This window comes from Toxotes jaculatrix, chromosome 19, assembly GCF_017976425.1.
Source record: "Toxotes jaculatrix isolate fToxJac2 chromosome 19, fToxJac2.pri, whole genome shotgun sequence".
NCBI classification, from domain to species: domain Eukaryota; kingdom Metazoa; phylum Chordata; class Actinopteri; family Toxotidae; genus Toxotes; species Toxotes jaculatrix.
In genome coordinates, this window is record NC_054412.1 from 706,745 (window position 1) to 733,332 (window position 26,588).

At 50.5% G+C, this 26,588-nt stretch overlaps 1 protein-coding gene across 3 annotated transcripts in view; it reads right to left on the bottom strand.

Moving 5' to 3' along the window:
• Positions 1-1,361: 1,361 nt before the first annotated feature.
• LOC121199966 (T-lymphoma invasion and metastasis-inducing protein 2) overlaps positions 1,362-26,588 on the bottom strand; it is a 28,174-nt gene continuing 2,947 nt past the window's right edge. The window contains exons 2-28 of one of the 3 annotated variants that reach the window (XM_041064991.1): positions 22,760-22,830; positions 22,587-22,651; positions 18,368-18,539; positions 16,638-17,822; positions 15,894-16,374; positions 15,645-15,817; positions 14,139-14,363; positions 12,163-12,348; positions 11,904-12,047; positions 10,370-10,456; positions 9,398-9,463; positions 9,218-9,253; positions 9,121-9,181; positions 8,940-9,029; positions 8,589-8,813; positions 8,117-8,187; positions 6,086-6,274; positions 5,850-5,918; positions 5,642-5,767; positions 5,353-5,461; positions 5,022-5,201; positions 4,431-4,549; positions 4,231-4,339; positions 3,983-4,041; positions 3,738-3,828; positions 3,520-3,607; positions 1,362-3,152 (exon numbers count right to left, since the gene is read on the bottom strand). In XM_041064991.1, coding sequence (XP_040920925.1) covers positions 2,588-3,152; positions 3,520-3,607; positions 3,738-3,828; positions 3,983-4,041; positions 4,231-4,339; positions 4,431-4,549; positions 5,022-5,201; positions 5,353-5,461; positions 5,642-5,767; positions 5,850-5,918; positions 6,086-6,274; positions 8,117-8,187; positions 8,589-8,813; positions 8,940-9,029; positions 9,121-9,181; positions 9,218-9,253; positions 9,398-9,463; positions 10,370-10,456; positions 11,904-12,047; positions 12,163-12,348; positions 14,139-14,363; positions 15,645-15,817; positions 15,894-16,374; positions 16,638-17,816 — 4,728 coding nt within the window. In that variant the 5' untranslated portion in view covers positions 17,817-17,822; positions 18,368-18,539; positions 22,587-22,651; positions 22,760-22,830 and the 3' untranslated portion in view covers positions 1,362-2,587. Of the gene's footprint in view, positions 3,153-3,519; positions 3,608-3,737; positions 3,829-3,982; positions 4,042-4,230; positions 4,340-4,430; positions 4,550-5,021; positions 5,202-5,352; positions 5,462-5,641; positions 5,768-5,849; positions 5,919-6,085; positions 6,275-8,116; positions 8,188-8,588; positions 8,814-8,939; positions 9,030-9,120; positions 9,254-9,397; positions 9,464-10,369; positions 10,457-11,903; positions 12,048-12,162; positions 12,349-14,138; positions 14,364-15,644; positions 15,818-15,893; positions 16,375-16,637; positions 17,823-18,367; positions 18,540-22,586; positions 22,652-22,759; positions 22,831-26,588 lie in introns of all 3 variants that reach the window. The other 2 variants (XM_041064989.1, XM_041064990.1) reach the window with 2 other exon arrangements.

The window sequence follows — 26,588 nt, forward strand, 5'->3', positions numbered from 1 at the left end:
GCAAAAGTTTGTGTCTCTGGGTTCAGACGCACAGAGACACACACCAGCAGCTCTCAGCCTACGAATGGACGAGACGACAAAAACACATGAACTGAACCTTTAAGAATAAAATCAGAGAGTAAAAGTAAAAACTCACCAGCAGACGGAGAAGTGATGTGTTCATCATCCTGCGGTTACTGTGAGGACACACACACACACAGCAGGGACATGCTTTGTGTCCCTCTCAGGTTGTGTTAACCTGTTCAGCACATTCTTGCTGTTCAAACACAACAACACACTGACTGTAAAGGGCAGCGTTGGACAAACCACAGGTGCTGTGCGTCGTTCTGCATCAGGCAGAGACGGCAGGTGTACGACAGGTGTCATCAGCACGTACAATGATTTCAATGTGTCACAGGTTCAAGGTTTTTCCATAAGAGTTATTTGTTGTAAGTTATTTGTGTCGGAGCATTGTTTGCTTTTATTATTTACCTGTAACCTGTGTTTATTTTCCTTCACACTCAGACACTGTTTCCTGTAGCCGGGGTCACACGTGCTGGCTGTGGCCTGTATGTGTGTGTTATAAAGGGTTTTCTCTGTACAGCAGTAACTGTGGCAACAAGAGCTGGAGTGACTCACCATCTCTCTCTCTCTCTCTCTCTCACACACACACACACACACACTTTTTTTTTTACCTGCTTTTCTTTTTATAAATTTGATTTCTTCAGTGTTCAGTGGTTTGAATCCTCCTGGACACTGAAGTGAAGTCAGACTGAAATAAATGATCACATGATCAAACTGACATTTCTGTGCGACCACAGAAAAACCAGCTCCTTTGTTTCTCAGTGTTTTTGTCTGAAGGGAACAAAGAGACTCGCTGCTCGTCTCTGACCACAGACAAAAGCCTGACGAGGCACGTTAACACTTCAGACCGAGAGGACGAGACTGTGAAGCACGAAACTCCCACAGGAAGTGAAGTAAACGTGAAAACGTGAGAGGGTGCAGCGCCATCGATGAGGCGCGAGGCCGCTGGTCAAAAATGTTTGAACCAAATGATGAAACAGTCCGAGACGAGAGGAAACAGGACGAGGGACCGGAGGGAAATCAACCTGACGACACCTGAGACCGAGCTGAACACACACACACACATCTCCACACACATGTTGCTGCAGGAGTGTGTAGCTAACCTACAGCTAACACCTGTACAGTTAGCACCGGCTGCACAAACCCAGCGGGAAAACGTGCAGGGTCAAAATTCACTCCGCTCAGTGTGAGAACACACACCGTCAGTCTGCAGGCAGGCTAGCAGTTTCCCTCAACTTCCAGTCTTTATGCTAAGCTAGGCTAACTATGCTCTGAGTCCAGGTCACACTCATTACATTTTATCAATTAAATACTTTTCCATTTATTGGACTTTTACAGCATCAAATAAAAAGATGTACACAAATATTTAAGAAAATAAATTACCACGTGTTGAAAAATAACTTGAAAAGTTCATTTAAATGCAAACTGTCGTCTTTCTGGTTCAGTCACGAAACTGAAATACACAAAACAAACGTGACAAAACACATAAATACAATATTCAGATGTACAGAGGCTTCGATCCAGCAGCTCCACACTCACTGCAAACTGCTTTCATCAAGATAAAAAAAAATCTGTTTCACAGAAAACTACGACAGAAAGAAAGAAAATGTACAGACTAAATATTTACAACACAAACTGTGAAACAGATGAAGCTAAAAAAAAGAACGGGTTCAGGCAGATGAGGGTCGAATCAGAGTCCAGCCTTCGTCTGGTTTCCTCTTCTCCTCCGTCAAATGTGCAAGACGCCAATTTCAATGTTTTTGGAGATCCGTCAGGCAGAACACTCCCAGGATGAACATCTGAGGGAACTGAAGTTAAAAAAGAACCAAGCTCCAGATGTTTCTGTCACTCAGGATGAGTCTTGGTCTTTTTGGAACCTGATAAATCCACGGAGTGATTTCAAAAATACGACGAGTCCGGATACAAATGTATATTTCTCAGGTTAAAAATGATTCTGTGGTTCCTGAAATTGTTCTGGAGGTTTGTGGTTTGTGTCTGAGACAACAGAACGTTCTGTCTGTTCTGCAGGGTTCACTCGCTTTGGTTTGTAGATGAAAGAGTGAATGTTCACTCTGTCACATGAAGGTCAAAATAAGTGTTTCTGTCATTTTTAAGGCAAAAAGATTTCTGGGATTTTGAGAATAAAATCCAAACCCTCTGAGTAGAAACTGATGTTATGTTTTACAAAGTTGGAATTAAAATAGAATGAGTGGAGAACTTATTCGTCTGAAGCCATGATCCAGCTGGAGGTGTGTTTTCCTGAAGCAGGTGTTGTCACAGCCAATCAAACGGCTGCCTCAGGATTTCCAAAGCTCTTGTCTTCTGGTTTTCAGGAGGTTGAAGAGATGGAAGTTTCCAGCATTGGGAATAAACTCAACATTCTGTACTGTGTCAGTGTTCACCTGTGCATGAATCCCTCAGTATAGTGGGTGGACATACCTGTGCAGGTGTGAGTACCTGGAGTTCCCTCTCCCTGGCTGAAGTATCACGATGACGTCGGTCTCCTGGGTGTTAGCGCTTAGCTTTAGCCCTGTAGTGTGGGAACCACGGCCTTCTGCACCCCCACCACGCTGTCGTAGAAACAGTCTTCATTAATCATGGAGGTCATGCTCTGAACACTGAAGTCTCTCTCCAGCAGGCCGCTGAGGTCCAGCAGGTCTCCTCCAGGGCTTCGCCGCAGACTGGAGCTCCGTCTCTTCTCGGCGGTCCCCCGATTGTCGATCGGAGATGCGGCTCCTCGTTCGGCCTCCTCCTCTGTGAAGTTCAGCCTTTGCAGCTGAGTCTCCAGCTCGCTGGTCAGGGAGCAGAGTCTGGTCCTCTTCCCCGCAGAGTCGGACGCAGCGTGGCTGGGCAGCAGAGGCTCCGAGCAGGTTTCTCCCGGGATGAACCTGCCGTCGGGTCTGCCGCTCTCCTCCGGCTGATGATGAGTCGTCCTCTGGGCGTCAGCGCGACTCCTCTGTTGCCTCCTCCTCCAGGAGCCGCTCCTCTCAGCCGTCGACAGCCTGGTCCTCCTCAGGGAGCCGACGGGTGCTCGGTCTCTGAGGAGGGAGCGCAGAGCTCGCAGGACGCTGGCCTTCGTCTCCAAACCACTGAAACAAAAACATCACGTCAGGTCAGGAAGGATAATACTGAAAATACTGAAAAAGCATCAAATCACATTTTCACAAAACCAAGGTGACGTCGACTGATTGATCGATTGATTAATTCAACCCAGACGTTCCTTTCCTGAGACCTTTGATGAAGTGAGGACCAGTCCTCACTACACACACAGACAGACACACACACACAAAATATTTAAACACAAACAGTAAAACACAGCGAGGACACACTGTGTGTGTACAGTGATTTTACAGCAGTGACGTGTGTGATCATCTGTAAACATCAGAGGCCGTGATGAGCCCTCTGACCTCTGACCTCTTTATGGGCCTGACACTTCAGGTGATTCACAGCTTTTACCTGCTGCAGAGCTGAAACACCGTCTCTGGTCGACCCTCCACCTCTGACCTGCTGTGAACCAGCTCCCACACACACGGGTTCTCTGAGCCTGAAAACACACCACACTTCGTCTGGTCAGTGGATCAGAGTGCAGCTGCGGCACGGCGCCACCTGCTGGACGACCGCCGCACAGACCTGACACACAGATGCATGGAGGAAGCCTGTGATTGGTCACCGACCTGTGATGTTGGCCGGTCTGACCTGAACCGCCGAGACTGGGATTAACCAGCGGAACCTGAAGGGGTCCAGATCAGCTGAGCGGGAGCCCGTCTGTCCGACAGAAAACACACACAGTCAAACCTGAACCCGGCAGAGTTCAGCTTCTTCATTATGCTGCTGTCTACGTCGACATGAGCAGCAGAACACCAGTAAAACACACATCTGGATTCCAGGTGTGAGACTGAAGCTAAAACCTGAGACTCACCATCCTCTTCTTCAGTTTGCTGTTCTCTCGATAAACCAGGATCACGGCTCGTTTGAACACTGAGGACGAAACACGGTTACTGTGCATCAACTCGACAACATTCACACTTAAAAACACAACAAAGACCCGGTTTACTGAGAGTATTAGGACCCTGGGAGCTACGGGATCCTGTCAGTGAGAGATTACCTTTATCTGAATGGTTTATCATGTTGTGTTGTGTTGTGTTATCAGAGTGTGTCCGCACTCACCGAACAGTGTGAGCTCCGGTTCTTTCCTCAGGCGTCTCAGACAGGGCAGAGGGTTCAACCAGACCACCGACGAATGGACCAGAAACTCCCCCATGGACACGTCTGTCACCTGAGAGTCAGAGCGGGAGGACGACAGTCGTTTCCACAGGAAGTGACCTGATTAACATGCTGCCTGTGGGTCAGTGTGATGCGTCTCTCACCTGTTTGTCGGGTCCGCTCTGCTCCGCAGCCAGCTGGTCGAACACGCAGCCGTAATCCTCGTAGATCTTCTGCATCTCGTTAATGTGACTCGCCACCTTCTCCATCGCTCTCAGAGCCTCTGAGTGGACGCAGGGGACATGACAGGGGACACGACAGGGGACACAACAGGAAGACAGTCAGGAAGAGTCTGACAGAGCAAAGTGCTGCAGGTGCTTCCCTCTACAGTCTACCTGTCAGGTGTGTGTGTTTTACCTGTCAGGTGTGTGTGTGTGTGTTGTACCTGTCAGGTGTGTGTGTTTTACCTGTCAGGTGTGTGTGTGTGTGTTGTACCTGTCAGGTGTGTGTGTTTTACCTGTCAGGTGTGTGTGTGTGTGTTGTACCTGTCAGGTGTGTGTGTTTTACCTGTCAGGTGTGTGTGTGTGTGTTGTACCTGTCAGGTGTGTGTGTGTGTGTGTGTGTTGTACCTGTCAGGTGTGTGTGTGTTGTACCTGTCAGGTGTGTGTGTGCTGTACCTGTCAGGTGTGTGTGTGCTGTACCTGTCAGGTGTGTGTGTGTGTGTGTGCTGTACCTGTCAGGTATGTGTGCTGTACCTGTCAGGTGTGTGTGTTCGGGGCTCTCGGGGTCGGTCAGGGACACCAGCTCTCTGAGCAGCAGCGGATACTTCAGGACTCTCTGGACAGGTTTGATCAGGTAGGACTCCAGAGAGGACGAGTGCTGATTGGTCGGGTTCCTCGCCTCCAAGAACTGTTTAAAGGCTCCGTCTGTCTTTGCTGCAACACGACAGGATGATTTCATGATGAACCACCTCCTGAACCTGAACTCTACGCATTTTAAAAACTGTGGGAATCCGACACACCTGAGACCTCACACAGAATCAAACACACAGGTAAGAATGAGGCGATAATCAGACGTGAGCCTCACCTCTCTCCAGGACTTTCTGGACTTTGATGTGGTTTGCACAGAAGCCGCTGTAGAGCTTGAAGTGGTCGGCGTAGTAAAGAAAAGATCCGCCCAGCGAGATGAGGAGTTTCTGAAAGTACGAGACAAAGAGTGAAAACGTGTTTCTCAGTCTGTTAAATCACCACGCTTCATTTACGCTGAGGAGAAAAAGAACCAGGGACGGAAAAACAAAAGAAAAGAAAATAAAAAAGACAAAAAATAAAAGCAATAAAAAAAACACACAAGGAGCAGAAAACGAACGGCTGGTTACCTTGAACTGCTCAGGTGTTTCCAGGCCGCTCAGGTTGGGACAGGAAGCGATTCTCTGCTCCAGAGTGTGAAGAAAAACCTTCTGGAAGTCCAACATCTCCGGCAAACTGCCGAACAACGCCTCCATCTGAGAGAGAGAGAGAGAGAGCGAGCCGTGAGACCAACAACCTGACGTCCTGCCACAGCTCACAGGGCTTTTCTGGACCTACCTCCTCTTTACTGAGGAACGTCTCCTTCTGCAGAGGAGCCAGGTAGATGTCAAACAGACAGACCAGGTCCTGACAGAGAGGACAGAGAGGACAGAGCGTTTTACATACGAACATTTAAAAAACCAAATAAACTTTTTTCATCCTGAGAGATTCTGAGCCTGAAAGGCTGCGTTCACATGATGAAGTGATAAACATAGAACTGCAGCACTGTTACTCCTGCAGCAGTGACCTCTGACCTTGACGTAGGACTTCTCGGTGTCGACCAGTTCCTGGATGACTTTGCGCAGATGCTGACACACGCTCAGGTGGGCGGGGCTCGCAGGCTGCAGGCCGACCTCTCTGCTGTACGGGTTCTTGGGAACGTCAGCGTCTGTAGCTCGGCCTTCTGGGAAGGTCTGGTACAGAGAGTACACCCGCTCCATGTTCTGGGGGCAAAATAAAGCCACACTCCATTAATGGATGATCTGAACCGTGGAAAACAGCAGCAGGTCCTGGTTCTGCTGCATCCATCCTGTTTTTTTTTCAGTCTAAGCACAGCCCTACAGAACAGACGCTGAGTCTGTTTTCTGACTCTGATGCTAAAATGCTGCTTCAGCTCGGCTCAGACTGTTCCTCCATTTTTCCTCCGTCCAACGGTTTAGTTCGGTTTTCCGAACATTTCCAACTGGCAATTAAACCAAATCCACCAAATTCTTAATCACTCTTCTGGTTTAAGGATCAGCCAGACGTCAGGCTCAGTCTGCGTATGGTGGATTTTGGGGGTGAAAGTTGGCCGACGGCGCCGCAGCCTCTGAGCGAGGGATCAGAGAGAGATTAACACGGAGCAGGAGGTTAAACACTGCTCTCACAGTCAGGATCACCCTGCAGTCAGAGCATCTCAGCACCAGGACTCCAGCAACCTGAGGCAGGTGTGAGACCAGCTCGGTGACGGTTTGATCGTCAGCATCAAACACAGATTTCAAAGTGATTCAACGACAAACATCGAACCGAACGTCAAAACGCTCCTGTAAAAAAAAGACAATTAAAGTTGGAAGTTGTTGATTTTGATCAAACTTTGAAACTAATCATTTTAATTTGTCTCCTTCCTGAGTTTGCCTCGTCTCTCAGGACTTATTCTGAAACTCTGAACCCCCACAGACCAGCAGGGTTTAGATCTAATGCAGAGGAATGTGTCCACATGGCACAGCTGCTTAAAGAAGAAGAAGAAGAAGACGGTGAAGTGCTGAGACGTGGACTGCTCAGAAACCTGGACACTTTTACGTCACAGGTAGATGAAGAACCTGAATATGATCAGAGCCCAGACTGAGTTCGATGATCCTAACATGCATTAAAAACCACACGAGAGACTAAAGCAGCAGCAGCAGCAGCGATGGCGCCTGTTTACCAGCAGGACGAGGCCATCGGCACGCCGCTCGCAGCTCAGGCAGCAGGCCGCTCCGTCCAGCAGCCCCGCCAGCCGCTCCACCAGGCCAACACCGGAGAACACCTCCCCTCCCTCCTCCTCCTCCTCCAGCATCTCCCTATCCTCCTCCAGAGGCAGCACCCAGCACAGGGCTCCCATAGTGAGGGGTTGGGACGATGGGGGCGCCTGAGCCGAGGTCAGAGGTCGTCTCCCGCTGCCAGAGGAGGAGCCGGTCAGGAACAACATCTAGTTCTCTGCGATTGTACGGGTGGACGCCATTAATCTCCTCCGCTCCGACTTTACAAACACTCCACACACTCCTGAAGGTGTAAGCCCGGATTATGAGTCATGTGACTCAGAGGGTGTTTGAGCCTCAGGGAGAACAGGAGGATTGTGGGAGAGGATTTCTGCAGGCAGGTTTGAGGAGGTTCAGGAGGACAGGGTTACGGCACAGCTGCCATCAGGCTGCACACTCCGCTTCATTTTACCGAACTCTGCTGAATATTACTCATTCATTTCATTCTCTGTTTGTTTGTCTGAACATTTACAACAACACACGATGTTCACATGTTCACATGGAGCTGCTCACAGATTCAAAGACTCTCCAGGAAAAGACTAACTGATTGATTAACTGGACATAAACCAGTTTAACGCTGGTTTCCCAGTTTAAACGAGGAGGAGGAAGCTCCCTGAGAACCGACGCTGGTTGAACTTTGAGACGTGAATCTGTGAGATATGAAAATAAAAACAGAAAATATCTACGTGTTCATTTACACGTTCATGTTGATTCAGATCCAGACAGAGTTGTACTAAACTGATCGCGGGGAATAAACACAGTTTGACCGAGTCTCACACCGAACCTCACCTGTGGCGTCGGCTCAGTGTCCTCAGACGACCTCGCTGACACCTGGTCAGGTGGCGGGACAGCGTCTGGAGCTGTGAAAGACGAAGACGAAAGACGAAGGTCAGAATACAAATCTTTTTTCTCTGATTTTCTTCTCAAAGTTTTTCGAAACAAAGACCTTTGACCTTTGACCTTTGACCCTGCTCTGCGAGCGTCTGAACAGATTCATCATTAAACAGACAAACTGAATTTAACTTACTACTGATTACTGATGAAAACAAAGTAAAGCTGAGACCGAAGCGTCTGTGCTGCTTTAACTGTATCTGCCTGAGCATCGGCCTTCACAATAAAAGCCTTTCATACTCATACTGGGAGCTGGTGGGAAACTGAAGCTCCTGCACTGATGGTTTTTGTGGGGGTCTGGTCTCCATGTACCAGCAACGCCCCCAGTTTTCTAATAAAAACACTTTGCTCTGTCGAACACTTCTCGTACCTGTGGTCCAGCTCTGGAGGTCTGGAGGGGCCGGGTGCTGACAGGGGTCTGCAGGGTCCCCGGGTTCAGGCCAGACGGCGGTGGGCTCCTCGGGCTCAGGCGTCTCGTGTCTCCTCAGCAGCAGCTGGAGATTCTGGTGGCTGAAGAGACTCTGCATCAGGTCCAGGTCCAGTCCGGATACGGTGGCCCCGTTCACGGCCAGGACCTCGTCTCCGGCCCTGAGGCCTGATGGGAAACAGAAACACTCAGAGGTCAGGGTTTAAATGTTGTGTCACCAAACTGGACTGGTACAGGAGAACAGGAGTGCAGAAGGAAGGACGGAATCAGACACATTAGCTTCAGATGCTGGACCTTCTCTGGCGGACAGTCCCAGCGGGTCCACCTCGCTGACGAAGACGTGGCTTTTCCCAGCTCCGTCCACATGACCCGTCACAGCAAAACCTGCAGAGTCCGGAGGAAACAGGTTCTCAGACGCAAACATCAAAACTAAACGAGAAGCTTGTTCTGTGCTGATGTGGAGTTTTTCTCTCACCGAAGTCTCTGGCAGCGTCGGGTCGACAGATGTGCAGAGAGAAAACACAGAGGAGCGACACCTGCGGGGCGTCACGCACCTGCGGGGCGTCACGCACCTGCAGCGCGTCACACACCTGCAGCGCGTCACACACCTGAGCGACAGAGGGAGACCACACGTATTCATCAGTTCATTTATTCATTTCAGTGTGATTCATGTGTGAATTGTAAGACGATGATGGTTAGAGCGCGCGTGTTTGACAGCGGCTGAATGAAGCTCAACATGCAGGTGGACACACCTGTACAGCTGCAGGACGTCCTGCAGAGGGCGCCACCTCCCTCTGTTCAAACACACAGTCCAGCGTCTGAGGAGGAAACAGATTTTAGAGCTGCAGCAGGACACAGAGGAGACGGACGAGGAGACGTCACAGTGAGAGGAGGAGGGAGGGAGGAAGGAAGGAAGGAGGGAGGGACGATGGAAGTTAAAAGAGGAGATGAGGAGGAGAAGAAAGGAGGTGGAGGTCATGAGACAGCAGGAGGAGAGGCCATGTGGAGAGGAGAGGAGGTGGGGGAGGAGTCATTTTCAGCCTCTATAGAAGGATTAACACTCAGGGACAAAGGAATTCTGGGAGAATAAAAGGCTGTGGGACCTTTTAATCCTCAAACACTCCCCCCTCCTCCTCCCCCTCCTCCCCCTCCTCCTCACCCTTCCTCTGAGTCTACAGATCAGCAGGCTGCTCTCAAACAGCTGTCTGAATAAAGACACCTCTCCTCCTCTCTTTGTCCTCCTGCCTTTTCTCCTCCTGGGGGGTTAAAGAGCGGCAGGTGGCAGCAGACTCTGGGCTGAACCAAGTTACCCATCAGCACCCTCTGCAACAGGCTGCAGCCCTGAAGCGCAGCACACCTGTGGTCCCTCTGTCAGGTGATGCCAGGTCATCTGTCGACCTGTGTCCATACTTTGCTGTAAGGTTGTGAAACCTTGTCTACAAAAGTTGTGTTAGTTGTTTCCTGTGTTGTGACGTCACAGGAAACTGTTCACTCAGATGTCACTCAGAAAGCTCAGTGACTGTGGTCCTAACGCAGCGTGTGCAGACAGAAAGAAACACGGGACGAGTCCTCGTTTATTTCACTTCGCTCCTTTGTTTGATTGGTTTTTTTCAGGCATTTGAAATCTTCCATAGATGAAGTCACAGTGAGAGACGAGGATGTGTTAACTCCACCCATCTGACGTGCAGAGTAGAATAAAACAAACTACAAAGAGGAGACTCTACCTCAGGGCTGCAGGAGGCGGTGGCGGCGGCGGCGGAGGCGGCGGAGGCGTGGTGAGCAGACGGTGCAGCAGCTTGACTCCTGAAAACCTAAAACACACACAGAGTCAGTGACTCAGGACCGAGCTAAAACAACCTCCTCAGTCTGTTTTTACACTTAATTTAAATCAATCTGACGAGGAAAAAAAAAAACTTTGGTCCTAAATTCTGTTCAGGATCAAAACCAAACACTAGCCCCAGAGTATGATGGGAAAAAAAGGGCGGAGCTGAAATTACAGGTCTGGGAGCAGTGATCAGAGAGGAGGAGCTGCAGTCAGGCTGAGTCTGAGGATCACCGACTGACAGTGAACACACCACCACTGCCATCATCATCATCATCAATCTCATTATCATCATCATCATCATCGAGGTGATTTAAACAGGTCAGAGGAGCGTTTGATTTCATTAACCTCAGATTTAAACTCGTCTCATCTGTTTGAGTTTTGGTTTGTTGAAAGTTTCTCTGAATGTTTTTCTTCTGTGCAGTTTCTGACTGAATCACGTTAAATCACTGATGCTGAACCTGGAACGATGGGATGAGTTTTTTCAGATGTGACTGATTAAATGAGACGAGTGAAACCACATAAAGCTTTCAGGCGTTTCGGTTTTCTGGAAGGAACGAAACTTTTTAACGACCAGGGCGCGGAGCAGCGAGGGGGCGTGGGGGGGTGGGGGGGGTTGTGTCCGGTAACTGTGTGGGCTGCGTTAGATTTTCGTCTCCTGCAGAGATGACGTAACAATTAACTCCACGTGTCCTTCAGTGAAGAGACAGATCAGACTGTCTCTGTGGGACTGCCTGGAAACAGTAGCACTAGCTCATCTAGCAGACCAAACCAATCCAGGCCGTCCACATACTTTTGGCCACAGACGCACGGTGAAATGTCACGGGCTGAAAACATGCAGCTCTGCCCCGTCAGGTTCAAACCGTTTACTCTGAGAACGCGCGGCGGCGGCGGCGGCACCGGCACCGCGTCCATCTGTCAAAACTCGGAGCCAAGATAAACCTGCAGCTGCAGAGAGAGGGGCCGACTGATTTATCCCCCTCTGGACTCCAAACCCCAGACTCCCAGAGTCCAAAAATAGCTCGCTGTTTATTAAGAGGGGGCCCACAGGAGCCGGGGATGATGGGAACATAAGCCGGCCAGTTCCAGCACGGTTTACGAATGAAGAGCCTCATAAACACAGAGTGCGACGAGAGAGAAACCAGCGAGAAACCGGCAGGAAGAAAACGACACAAACGAACCGCAGACGAACGACCTGATGTTTGTCAGATGGGGAAACAAAGACCAGTAACAGCCCAGCAAACACTGTCCACCCAGTCTGACGTCCACTGAGGTCAAACAGATCCAGCACAAGTCCGTCCTGACGTGGTTCAGCCGGGTTTGGTGAGAAGAAGATTAACTGGACCAACGCGATCAATAAGTCTGTGAAATGATCAGATCACACACAGGAAGAAGCACAGACCGAGCACAGACAGGCCGACCAGGTGCTGAGTTACCTGGGACGCAGAGGGACCGGAGGCTCGGCTGCGTCTCCTCAGTCCGTCCAGAGCCTTCAGGGAGGACGGCAGCCCCTTCCTCCTGGTTCCTCCTGACAGGGACCGACGACGCCGCCTCAGAGTCACCTCGTCGCGACTGCACACCTGAGGAGGGAGAGGAGAGCGACAGAGGATGAAGCTTGTCTGTACCTGTCTGTTGGTGAGACCTGAATCTGGTCTGTCTCTGTCTGATCTTCACAGCTCTGACCACGTTCCTTACCAGGGCATGGAAGGAGGACACGGAGAAGACTCCCAGGCGTCCCAGCATGCTCTTGGAGGGCCGGCTGGCGACGGCGAGGAGGCTCTTGGGGTTTGGGAGCTCGCTGCCCTGCAGACTGGACAGGTAGCACCTCAGCCTGAACAGATCCAGGTTCAGTTTTTCCAGGTTCTGCTCCCACTGCTTGATCTGACCACAGCAGCATACAACAGGTTACATCCAGAAATATCACATATGGTCACACATCACCACAGCAGGACCAGTGTCCTCTGCAGAAACACTGCTGACCTCTGACCTCTGACACCGCTGCTGACACTGCTGCAGCTTCAGTGTGTGATTATCACCAATCAGTCCAATCTAACATCACGACAGGCGACCAATGAAAGGAAGGAATCCCTCCTCCCTCCATCCTGTTCTCCCTTTCATCTTTCTCCCCTCGTCTTTTTCTCCCTCCACAGATACAAAGAGCCGAGATGAAAATTATTCATGATTCATGTTAAAACAAAACAGAAAACGTCTTCGCTGCTGCTCAGGGAACAAACGAGCTTTGATGACTCACCATCCTGAGTCTGTTTGGTTAAACTCAGTTCTCCCTCTCTGAGCCCGCCCCCCCGGCCCTCTGCCCCTCCTCCCTCTAACCCCCACCCCCCCAGAGTAAACGTGTAATTGAATGTTGAGCAGTGAGATTAGCCTCTAATCTACAGTCAGAGGAGCTCGGAGTTCAAACAGCAGCACTGGGATCAGTTTCACAGTTCAGAGAAACAGATTAACCAGCTGCTGAGTTTCTCTTCTCTTCCCTCCATTTTCTCTCTGCTGCTGTGAAATCAGCCTCCGCTCAGCTACTGTCACAAAGAAACGGGATTTTAAAAGAATTCATTCTGATTTCACATCAGAGAACATCAAACTAGTTAGAAACCTGCTGGAGTTCAGCAGCTAAGTCAGAGGAAGGTTATCCTGTGATCCCAGGACATGAGGTTAGGTGATGCTGCCTTCAAGTGACCTCAGGAGGTCGTATTTTCAACGCTTCACGTCGCGTACACGATTTGCATTCAGGTGTTTTACGTTGACAATAAAAGGCGAACTTGATAAATGTAAGGAACCTTTACAGACACACAGGATAATAATACAGACGAGTGAGACGGCATAACACTCTGCAAAGGTTCCACTTACACAGGATCATTAAAGTGGTCTCATGGTCTCACAGCTTCATTTGTCTCTGGGGGTTTTTCAGGACTGAATCATGAGTCATGTAAAGTCAGTTCCACGTCGTCTCCATGGGACTGATGAAGGCCTGGGAGGCGACCAGCCCTCCATCAGCTGCCTGCTGGTAGCCGGTGTATTTTCCCACCTCGGCTGCTTGTTGAGCCGGTGGTTTATGCTGATTGGACACTATGCTGCTGTCCCCACCTCAGCATTTGTTCATGTCGTCACCCTCAGCCTCCTCTTCTGGCTCTATTGTTAGCGGGAAAGCGCTTGTTGTTTCAGGCTGCCGGTAACAGCCCCAAACATCTGGAACAGATATTAAACCGGACTCCACATGAGGCTGAGCTGGTACGTTTTTCAGCTCTGCAGCTGCCAGAACATCCTCAAGGCTGTTTGTTATGTACTGACCATCATACACAGAGAGTTTCCTCTGGCTCTCAGAGCCGCTAACACTGCCAGCAGGAGGGTAACAGCTTTATAACATCTGCTGCCACACAGGTTTCTCTCTCAGTGTCGATGGTGTTACACTGACACCTGAGCTCAGGGTCTTTGTGGTCCTCTGTAACCCGGGATAACGCCTCAGGAGGAGGAAGGAAACACTGATGTGTGAGAATATTTCTGAATATAAACCCTGATCCCTGCGGTGCCCTGCTCCACCCACTGAGGCCCAACCTGAACCTGTGACAGTCTAACACGTTCTGGTTTCCACTTTTACCACAGTCACAGTTTGACTTTACTGGCTCCCAGAATCCCAGTGAACTCTGGCACACACTGACCTGGCTCTCCACGGCCTTCCTGTTCTTCTGCTCCCTGATGACGGACAGCTGCAGCTCCGCCATCTTCTTCATCTTTCCGTCCATGTCGATCTTGTGCAGCAGCGAGCAGCTCTGGCAGCGCAGGAGACGCAGCGTGTCCTCCTTCCCCTGACGCTTCGCCAGCAGGGAGGCGCTGGCAGAGTGGATCGCTGTCACCCAGTTCTCCAGGTCCGTCTGGTTGGTGGCCTGAGAGGGGGGGGAGAGAGAGGGAGAGAGAAGGGGGAGAGGGAGAGTGGGAGGGAGAGAGAGAGAGAGAAACAGAGATAACGGTTCAAAACTGTCCAACAGCAACGAGTCCAGCTGTTTCTCAGCTGTAAAACCAAAACCAGGAGGTAAAACAGGCTAAAAAGCTTCCTGCAGCTGCAGAGCTGGTGAGAGTTTACTTCTCAATAGTTATTTACAATTATTTCATTCAATGTCAATAAAATAACTATCAGAGATTTAAACATTAAAAAAAATAAATGTTTTATTTACTTTATTCATCATTCGCAGCTGTTTGGTCTTTAGCTTCTCAGTAAACACAAACACAAAAATGTTCTACCAATAAAAAGAGTCTATCAGGTGTTAATGGGAAATGAATGATGAGAAACATTTAGGGAGTCCTGACCAGCAGACAGCAGCAGCACGTGTCACAGGGTTAACCTTGATGTCGGGGTCACTGTTTGCTGCAGTAATTAGCCGGGTGTCGTGACTCCCATTAGAGGACTTCCACCCTCCATCTTCAGCTCCTGACAGAAGCTCCTCCACACCTCAGTACCATTCACCCCCTCCCCTCCCCCTCCTCCTCCCCCTCGGTGAACCTTCAGGTAGCCATGGAGACATGCTGAAGATGGACGCCGTGTGATTTGTGTGTCTGTAAACACAGTCCTCAGCTGAGAGCAGTGAGAGTGAGTCAAAGTGTTTTCTCAGCTCGTAAAAAGCGAGAAGACGATGGACGACAGTGAGCGTGCTGTGACCTCTGACCCTCTCAGGTCCTGCTGTTCGCTGCTCGTAATGCTGCAGATCAATAAATGAACCTGCTCTGAACCGGTCCATCGTGTGAGTTCACTCACTGCTGTCTTATGTAGAAGCTAAATTCCTGAACTGTAAACAGCTCACAGTCAGTGTGTCGGGCTGTGAGAATGTTTGTGGTCATGCTAACGGTTCTGTGCTGCAGAGAAACCACGTCCCATTCATTCACACTGGGACCGAAATGACAGAGTGTGATGGGAGAAGAAATGCAGGATCCAAATATAGAAAGAAGGAGGGGAAAGCTGCTGCAGCTTTACTGAACTGAAGCGAGAGTCAAGCTTGATCCTGCTGACTTGTGAATCATGTGAGCAGGTGGTTTCAGGTGTCAGGGACGCTCCAGCACCTGCGGCTGAGACAGTGGGTGAATGGTGATCTCTCTCACAACCGCTGCTTGTTAAATACTCAAATAAAAACCAAATGAAGAAGAAGGAACAGCTGTGTGAGCGGCGCTCTCACCTGGAACAGGTAGACGTCTCCGTACGAGTTGCTCAGACAGAAGACGTGCTCCTTCTTCGGGTGTTCGGGGACGGCCTGGACGATGCTGTCGTCGGCCAGCAGGGCGTAACGAGGAGCGAGCTCCTGCTCGGCACCGCCCCTCCCGTACGTCTCATAAAACAGCAGAGTGCAACCTGAGGTGAAAGGAAGAATGTTAACGTTCTGTAGAGTTTTCCTCGCGTCCATTTGTCGTCCATCAGGGGGACGTACCTTTCAGTGTCACCCAGTAGTGTCTCCACTTGCGGCGGGTGACCAGCTCCAGCTTCCCATCCTTGCTGACGGTGATGAGGGCTTTGAAGGAGAGCCATCCGGCCCGCCGCACCACACCCTGCTCCTTCTCAAACAAGACATCCAGCTGCTCCCCTCCTCCCAGCTCCACCTCCCCATCCACCCCCTCCTCCTCCTCGTCCTCGTCCTCCTCCTCCTCCTCTCCGTCCCCCTCTGAGGCCTCGGTCCGGTCGGCTGCACTGCTGCAGCCCGTCTCCAGCTCCTGCATGAAGTTTTCGTAGATGTTCTGCCGATGGGCGTCGCTGCTCTGGCTCAGGCTTCTGGAGGAGCCACAGTGGACCTGAGGGAACTGGTTCTGGTTCAGGAGGTGGAGAGGGTTGGAGGACCACGGTGAGCTGCAGGCGACCAGCCCGGAGTTCAGTCTGTTGATGAAAACCTCGCCGGTGTCGCTGCCACAAGGCTCCTGAGGAGAAAGCAGATGGAGGTTTAACCTGCTGGTTTTTCATTTCATCCAAAACTGAACACATTTTTATCTGATGTATTTATGAGTTTATGAAAAATATGAAAACCTTTCTGATCTTTAAAGTTATTAAAGACAAAAAGTGCAATAATTTACTTGTCAGATGATTCTATAATTATGACAAACACAGGTCACAGCACATTATGTTTTTGTTTAGACATTTTAAAACTTCCATATGTCCCTGTCCTCGTGTTGTTGTGTCTTACCTGGATCCTCCTCTTCTTCCTGCTCAGACTTCCTGTCCAGTCGCTCAGCCGTCTGATTCGGCTCTTCAGGAAGTCTTTGCGGTTGCTCCCGGTGGCGGGGGCGGCGCCGACGGGCTCGGCCCTGCGGCAGGGCAGCGTGAGGGAGGAGTAACGCTGCTCCACGCCTCCACCTGCACCGTCCTCCTCCTGGATGACGTCATCCAGCAGAGCCGAGGAGGAGGAAGCGGTCCTGTGCTGCAGGGGGGCGTCTGGCGCCGCGGGGAAGGCGGGTAACATGTTGTTGCTGGTGTAAACGTTGTCCAGTGACGCAGCGGGGGACGAAACCCGGCTGAAGTCTCTCAGGTCTGGCTGCAGGATCACTGAGTCCCCGATGCCGCTGTCCTCCGTCCGACCGGAGGAGCAGGTGTTGTAACCTGCGGTGGAGGTGAGCTTGTTGGTTTCTGTGGCGGGGAAGAGGAGGGTGGAGCTAAACCCAGGTGAAATGTCCTCCACCTGAGCTGAGTAGAAGGTGTTGTAGCCACTGCTGCTGGTGGTGGTCTCCTCTGTGCGGCTGGAGGAGTAGGTGGTGTAGCCGCTGCTGTTGTCCACACTCTGCCCGCAGACGAACACGCTGTCGGACAGCTCAGCGCCGCCCCCCCATGGCGAGTCGTACCAGGAGCCGTCGGAGCTCAGCGAGCTGCCCTTACTGGTGCGGAGGGAAGGTTCGGCGACTGTGGCCGAGGTGGTTGTGGTGGCGATGGTGGGGAGGCCAGTTAACTCCTGCGGCTCCACGGGGACGACCCTGCTGTTGGTGAACTCCACCCTCATGCTTCCGTCTTTGCTGAGCAGCACTTTGGGGCTGCCGCCACTCTGAAGAGACGCCCGCTCGCCACAGATACCGTTACTCCCCCCGCCGCTGTCCAGGTAACCAAACGGACTCCTGCTGTACCTCTGAGGAGACCCGGCTCTCAGCCGTGAGCCTCCTCTGGCTGCTTTGGGGGCATGTTCATACTGCCAGGAGGTGTAGGGGGGGCCGGCGGACTGCTGGTTCAGGTAGTTCCTCCCCCTCCTGCAGCCCCCCTGGCTGCTCCTCCACCAGCTGCGAGCTGACGGTGCCTCCTCCCTCCTGGAGGAGAACCTGAGCGAGCAGGAGGGTTTGGCAGGAGAGACGAAGCTGCTGTGACTGTCTGCGTTTCCCATCGTCACCTGGAGGAGGATGAAGGACGATGAGTTCAGGAGGAAGAATTACCTGTGCTGATTTACCTCACCAGGCCCCCCACTGACTCCCCCACTGACTCCCCCACTGACCCCCCACTGACTCCCCCACCGACCCCCCACTGAATACACACGATCCACGTGAAACCATCAGGACTCCGACACCGAACTCGACCTCTCACAGCTTCTCTGTGCGTCTCTGAGTTTCTGATCATTTGGTTGAACTCGTGTGTGAATGTGCAGAAACTGGACACAGAACAACTACAGCTACAACAACTACAACAGCTACAACAACTACAACAACCACAGCTGCTGCTGCTGCTGCTGCTGCTGCTAAACCTGATGAATATTCAGAATGAAATCATCAGAAAATCCAGTCATTTGCAGCTTTTTCTCGTTTCTATCAAACCTCTGAACCTCAAAGAAACAAAGTCACATCAAATAAATAAAAACCTCTGTGTGATGAGTTTCAGTCCATGACAGGGGAACAAAAAGACGACAGGAATTTCTCTGCTCTGTGAATAAAGGAGTTTTACCTTTCTGTGTTTTCGTCCTCAGAAACTCAGCAGCTCCTTCATGCTCCGTCCTGCTGCCTCCTCTCTCTCTCTCTCTTCACTGAAGCTCTCTCTGTCGCCTCCAGCTGCTCCCTCTCTCTCTCTCCCTCTGTGTTTGTCTATGTCGCTCACCCCCTCTCTCACACCGGCTCATCTGTTGGGGGAGAACAGAGGGAGGGAGGGACTTCATGAGCCTCAGCACACAGACTTTCCTTTTGTATACCCCCCCATCCTCCCCCCTCCCAACCTTAAGCCTCTTCCATGACGTCTTAGCCGAAGCTTTTTTCTCTTACACCAAACCTCATTCTGTTTTCTGTTTATTTTGGGAGCGATTTTCTCCTGATTTTCTGTTTCTGTTTTTTATTTCATGTCTTCTTTTAATCAAGCTTCAGTCTGAGAGCAGCAGGCTGAGCTCTGACTGGGACTGGGACTGGGACTGGGACTGGACTGGGACTGGACTGGAGAATGTCGGTCCTGGTCTGTAGGTCAGATCAGATCTGATCAGATTCATCATCTCGTTGATTTACTCTTTTAAATCCTCATTTAAAATCATCTGTTAAATGATGCTCAACCTCAAATCTGTCTAAGTTACAGCAAACAAGTGTGAGCGTTCATTTCCTGAGCGCACTGTGAGGGGTCAAAGGTCACAGCGGACCTGAGGCTCAGTGTTTTCTAACAGAGAGCTCAGGCAGGGCGACGCCCATCCTGTCCCACAGGTCAGAGCTGAGGAGGAAGGAGGGGGAGGGGAGGGTGGAGGCAACACAATGTACTGCTGGCCCCTAAACGCATCACTGACCTTTGACCCGCTTCACTGAAACAAGACAGGAAGGGCCGAGGGGAAACCTCGACAGCTGGAAGTCCCCGACGGAGACGGAGACTGAAGAAGACCAGAGACGTGAAAACTGAAGCAGCAGGTTCCAGCAACACCTCAACCACAGGACAAGCTTTGTTACTGTTAGCATGACCTATGACCTGCGACGACCTCGAGTTTAGGTCAGAGTCAGAGAGAGACGCTCATGGTCAAAACAACACACGACCAGGTCTCAGCAGAGGAAACATCAGAGACAGACGCAGAGGTGAAGGTGTCCATCAGACATCCACCTCCTCCTGATGCAGACGGAGCCAAACGACCAGAGACTCAACCACCGACCAGAGAGTCAGTAAAGACACAGAGACAACAACCAGACACGCTGTCGTGTCAAAGGTCACGACTGGACTTCAACCTGGACGTCACTAAAACCCTGACGCCTCGTATCCGCAGGATGTCGTGTCCTCAGAGAGGTTTCACAGTCCCGTCCAACCACGTCCACAGCAGCAGGTGAGCAGCGTTGTCCTGTCAGTCAGTGATGAGCGTCTCACTGAAGACGACGGCCAATAAATAACATTAGTTATTTCTTAAACTTGTCCCACTGCCAGTTACTTTTGGACCTGAGGTCTTGGTAACAGGTTTCTCAGCATCAGTGAAGGTTGAACTGTTTGTGACAGGCCACCGACTCTCACCCATCACTGCCACCCCCCACCCCCGGCCTCACCCCTCTCCCCCCTCAGGCCGGTGCTGTTTTGTTTCTTGGAGCTCAGACGTTCAGCTCTGAAAGGAGAAAGTCTGCTGTCCACTTTTGTCTGCCCGTCCTCGTCCTATTGGCCATCTGCCGGCTCTCAGGACGCCGCGCCACGGGCGACCCCTCCTATTCTTCACAAACAAAGACCCTCCTCGCCCCCTCACCCCCTCCCCCACGCAGGCGTGAGGCCGACGTATTGAAGGAATTCATCAGATGTGAATTGAAAAGAATGTGATTAAAGTTCAGATTGAAGAGTGAGTGTGTTTGGAGGAATGCCACCTGTTCTCTCAGAGGACGTCAGAGCTCCACAGAGGTCAGGACGTGGTTAGAACCGAGGGGACACCGCTGGTCTGATCGGGTCCAAAGTTTGGAGGACGATTCTTCTGTGTTCCAGAGTTTATGAAGCGACAGCGACGGCCTGATGGGGGCGCTACACAGAGCAGCACTGACATTAATACGTTATGAAAACATTTTCAGACATGCATGAAATCAGCGACCAAACATCATCTGAAGGCGGATTCAACAGTTCGTCCTGGTTTTCATTAACTGAGACTCATCAATGAATGAATGACGGAAACACCCAGAGGATGAACCCAGCTCCCAGCACACACTTCACACTATGACACATAGAAAAAAGTTTTCACACTTGATTTTAGAAAAAAAGAAAAAACTGAAAACTAGTTGTTTCTTCTACTGTCAAAACAGTTTGTGCATCAGTTGATAAACCTCAGAATAAAAATCCTGTTTTTTTTTCTGTCCTCTGTGTGGTGGAGCTTTTGTCTCGAGGCTGAGTGGACGCAGGAAACAGGAAGTCCAGATCATCCATAAACAGCAGGAAATCACAAAACCTCCTTCAGCAGCAGACACACAAACACAGCAACAGCCTCACATTTTTATTTCTACTCAGGTTCATTACTTTCGTCTTTTCATAAAGTCACAGCAGATTGATTTAATCTCAGTCTGGATTTCTGCACTCGAGCATCTACAGATGCTGTAACAGGAAAATCAGATTCAGCAGAGCTGATGATTATTTTCCCCATAAATCAGTGAATTGTTTATCAGTCTTTTTTTTTCCAGGAACATGATGAAGCTCTGATTCACAATCGTCCAAAATCATCAAAGACAAAAATCATCACAATGACAAAAACAACTTACAAATAAATCAGTGATCAAAACAGGGCGACTGACTAATGGATCGATCCACTGCGTCACTGCCGCAGTGCCTCTGAGCAGCAGCTCTCTCAGGCTCCGTCTCTCTCTCTCTGGATCTGTTTTCTTGCGGTTGTGGTTTGTCAGAACGTTCGTCACTTCCAAACGGCACTGACAGGTCCAGACCACGCACTGAGACAAAAATGTTGTTAATTGTGCTGTGATATAACGTGTGTAACAGCACCCCGACAGTTTCCATGGAGCTGGACTGTGGCTGCTAACACACCCTCAGGTCAGCGGGTACACACACCGAACCTCACCCGACCACGAGTCGCACGGAATAAATCCCATGCAGATGAGCGGCCGGAGCCCGGATCAGTCAGACCTGCAGAGTTCACCTCAGCCTTTAACTCAGAGCCTCATCGGTCATGAAGCTACAGCTGTAAAGTTTGTCCTGAGGGTGGCGCTGAAGGAAAGATCACGAAGGTCATTCAAATCTAAAGGGTTCATCCTCTGGAGACAAGGACATCTCCAATCTCCAAGATTTGGAGATTGGAGATTTTTTGTTTGGTTTGTGTCTCAGCCTCAGATAAGAACACGTGGTTTTCAGGTGCTCTGACAGCACAACGACAGAATCTTACTGCATCTTGAATATTTACTTTTTTAATATTAGCATTTTGTTTTATAATGACTTCAGTGATTGTTTGTGTTTCATGGTTTGAACATCCTGAAGCCTCGGCTCAGTGAAACAGACAGATCAGATCAGACGCAGCTCGCTCCATCAGACCTGGATTTACTGACTCTTCAGTGCTCAGTTTGCTTCTTGTTCTTTTTCTTTGGGATTAATTGTGCAGCACAAAGGGGGGGGGGTGGTTGTGTTTTGGCAGGGAAACGCCAAGAAGCAAAACGAGCGCTCCTCCTCCCCATGGGAACACACAAAGCAGGGTGGAGGGGGGCTGGAGCCAGCAGCCACTTTCCCTCCAGCAGAGGAAGTGTGCCTGGGCTGGGGGGCGGGGGGGGGGCGAGTAAGGGTCTGTTTCCTGTCCCAGCTGACTGGGGTCCTTGTCCTGGCACTGTGGGCAGACGAGCGGGGCCCCCGGACTCAGGTGGGGCCGAGTGTTGGGTTTGGTGTGGCTGCAGCTGCTTCCTCCTCTGCAGAGCCTCAAACATCCAGAGGAGCGGTGCAGAACATTCACAGGCTGAGTCTGATTTCACTGTTCACATTACAATCAAATAAATCAAAGAAAAACAGAAAATCCGAGTGAATCTTTTTCTCTGTAAACAATTCAAAGAATAAATTCATTTACACGTTCAGTTTTCTAATCAATAAAACAACAAACCATTTCAGCCCTGATGCTGTGGATGTTAGAAGTTTAGACAGACATGCTGCTGCAGGGCCCTGTGGCCCTCACAGCGCCCACCAAGTCACATGACTCCCGGTCAGAGCGCAGAGCGACATGCTAACGCTGACTCTGAGTGGACGGTGTGTTTACCTGCACGGCTGCAGCCAGGTGACAGGAGGCTGATTTTATTAGTCACGTAAAGCAGAAGCTGGTTTCTGTGGTTGGAGGTGATAGAAGCATAAGGTCAGAGGTCAGGGAAGGTAACAACTGACTGACTGACTGACTGACTGACCAATCAGAGGCAGCGTGATGCTCGTGTTTACCTGCTGCTTCAAGGGGTGGATCCTCAATCTGTCTGACTCAGACAGCAGCTTCTTCACGCTCATGTTACGACCTGTTTTAACCCACAGAACACACACACACACACACACACACACACACACACACACACACAGCAGTTAGCCCGAAGCTCATGTCGACAGAGTCAAAGCATCGAGTAAACAGAGTCTAAGGAGCTAGAATGAAGCTGATGAAGCTGATGCATCGGGACAGACTCAGGTGTGAACTCGTCTCACTCAGCAGTGACGTGCTGATGCACCAGTGACCTCAGGGCCTTTGATTGAATCTAATGAGGAAAACCAGGAAGGCAGGTCCACACCCACGCTCAGCCGGTCTCATTGTTTCACTGCTGCTGTTACGTAAAACATCGACTGTGTAAGAAAAAGCCGACCTTTACGTCTGCGTCTCTGTGCAGCTTCACCACTGTTCGAACAAAGTTTCTGTTGTCCTGAAAATGTGATTAAAGAGTTTCAGATCAGCTGTAAACAGGCTCAGAGAGAAGCTGAGAAACAGCCCCGCCCCCCCCGGCGTCCGCCGCTCTCAGCGGTCCGTACCAGCCTGGTCTGGTCCTTGAAGGTCAGCGTCTGCAGCCGCTGAGCCTCAGAGGAATGTGAAAGCTTTTACAGTGAAGCCGCTGAGATGAACAAAGCTTTTCAAACACAAACTGTGCAGCTGTGGCTGTTGCCTGTTGTGTTTTCAGGCGCTTTTGTGGGCAGAGTCGTGGAAATGATCCTGATCTGACAGAGCAGCCGGACCGAAGCTGAGAAAACAGCTGTGACACTGACGGAGACCAAAGGCCGGCCGGCGGTCACAAACAGGTCCGGGAATTCTGCTGAGCCGAGTCTTTGTCCAGAGGCCGAGAGGACTGAGACGCCAGGATCGAAGGTACCTCACACAGCTGAGCCTGGACGGGACAGGTGTTCGACCAGAGACACCTCGGACTGATCACAGAGTCTGAGGACTTAAATCAGAGGATCAGGAGAAAATGAGCCACAACACAACGTCCACACAACGTCCACACAACGTCCATTAAACCTCCACAGAAGCTTTGTTCAGGACACGATGCGCCTGCACACGATTTCACTGGTTTTATTTTTAAACCATCAGGACAGTCGGCTTCCAGCCAAACAACATCTGGCTTCTGGGGCAGGAATTTCCCGCCCTGGCTGTAAACAACATGACGTCAACAACACAAACTCACACACACACACACACACACACACAAACTCAATGCTGATTTCCTCTGAGCTGTGTTTGAAGCGAACACCTCTGGAAAGTCGAACTTCCCGTCACACACTTCCTGTCCCGCTGTCACTGACACGATGAACTCTGAGCTTTTTATTCTCCAACAGGAAACAACGACGTTTCCAAACGTGACGTACACAGCTGGAATAAAGTCACACCTGTTTCACCTCAACTTTTACGAAATCACACGTTCCAGCCTCCGTCAGTGTTTAGAGCGACTTCCTGTCTTTTGTGTAATTCTGCAGTGAAACTCAAGCACGTGTTGTTTTGCAGTTTGAAATGAAACTCAGATCCTCCAGCTCCAAAACCACAGTCACATGAAAACATACCAAACATCTTAAATGCAGAGCAGCTCTTTGTCTTATATAAGAGCTGCTCCGAACCGGAGAACAGCAAGAGGGCGAGAGTCACCCGAAACCACAGGAAGCTCCGGACAAACTCTCCCTCTCTCTGCTCGTTACACAACAGCTGGAGAAACGGGAAAACAATGACGACGGGTCCGAGAGGAGGAGAGACTCCGACATCTCTGCTAAAGCTGAGTGAACAGTGACTGTCACCTTTAAAACCTTCTGCTGCTCTGACAGTGAAAACACTGCAGCTCAGTATCAGCAGCTTTTGGTTTTCCTGCTGCGGCGCTGACTGGTGAACCAGAGCCAGATGCTTCTGGGAGCTTCACCAGTCAGCTTCCAGTGTCCCATTACTAAAACCCAGTGAGCAACAATGGAAAAACTCCCTGAGCGGAGCCAGCACGCCAACGACGCGCTGCACTGATGCCATGGAAATAAAAACCCCAACACATCAGGAGCGATTTTCCCCGAGGAATCAAAGCTGGAGTGATGGATGGAAGGACAGAGGGAGGGATGGAAAGATGTGCCCAGGATATGGGAAACAGGATAACTGGATATATGTTTTCCAATCTGAACAAATCCACTTTAGGAGGGGAAGAGTCTGAGGAGGCTCCACTTGAGCCTTTTTATGAAAAATCAGAGCAGGAAAGAAAAAAATCGCCCCTGAGGTCACAACGAATTAAACACAACCGTTTCACCTCATTGGAGAGAGGATTTCAAAACGTGATTTCTTCTTCTTTCTTTCATCAGAAATATAATGAAGAGGAAATCAATCATCATGGAGTTCTTCTGTCAGAGTACGGATGACTTTAATCTGAAAGAGCGACAGAAAGGAAGGAGCTGGACTCACTTCCTGAGGCTTTTATTTCTGAGACAATGAAAACAAAGTAGAGACTGAAAACAACGATTCTGTCCTGACAAACCTGAACACACACACACGCACACACACACACACACTCACACACACGCCAGGTTCACTGGTGTGACTGTGGAGGGGGAGGGCGAGCGAGGCGGGTTATTACGATGTGGGAAAAGAGAGAGAGCATGATGTGAGTAATTGGAAGCAGCTGCGGAGGGAAACACTGATCCTGGTTGGTTGTCCGTGGGTTTGGAAGCTGCTCTGAGAACAGCCAGATGACGCAACACGGTGACAGCAACACAACACCAGCCCACATCTCACATTACAGGGCTGCTTCAGACCCGGGGTTTGACTCTGTCTCAGGGAGACTGGATAAACATGATGCTGGGTGACGGAGACACCGAAGGACGAAGAGACGCCGTGAACAGCTTCTGATGTTCCCATGGAAACGTTTCCAGTCAGAGACGCAGCCCAGCGTCCACACGATTTACAAGCACCGTCATCAAACGCACCATAACGGCCGCTGTGGTTCCCAGTACAACCCATGGTCACACTGAGCTTTTTCCACCACTGTCTGCAAAATGCCCCCTCACCCCCCCTCACCCCCCTCACCCTCCCTCACCCCCCCTCACCCCTCCAACATGCTAACCAAAGCCTTTCAGTCCAGTGGTGCAGACAGATGACTCCTGAAATTACAGCTGCAGGCACCAAGGAAACCTCATTATCATGAGCTCTTACAGTTTCCTCCATCGTCTGAGTAATCGAAGCAGGATGAATGAGTGTGTGAGAGTGTGTGTGAGTGAGTGTGTGAGAGTGTGTGTGTGTGTGAGTGTGTGTGTGTGAGTGAGTGTGTGTGTGAGTGTGAGTGTGAGTGTGTGTGTGTGAGTGTGTGAGTGTGTGTGTGTGTGTGAGTGTGTGTGAGTGTGAGAGTGTGTGTGTGTGTGTGAGTGTGTGTGAGTGTGAGAGTGTGTGAGTGTGTGTGTGTGAGTGTGTGTGAGTGAGTGTGTGAGAGTGTGTGTGTGTGAGTGTGTGTGAGTGTGTGTGTGTGAGTGTGTGTGAGTGAGTGTGTGAGAGTGTGTGAGAGTGTGTGTGTGTGTGAGTGTGTGTGTGTGAGTGTGTGTGTGTGAGTGTGTGTGTGAGAGTGTGTGAGAGTGTGTGAGAGTGTGTGAGTGTGTGTGAGTGTGTGTGTGTGTGTGTGTGAGTGTGTGTGAGTGAGTGTGTGAGAGTGTGTGTGTGTGAGTGTGTGTGAGTGTGTGTGTGTGAGTGTGTGTGAGTGAGTGTGTGAGAGTGTGTGTGAGTGAGTGTGTGAGAGTGTGTGTGTGTGAGTGTGTGTGAGTGTGTGTGTGTGAGTGTGTGTGAGTG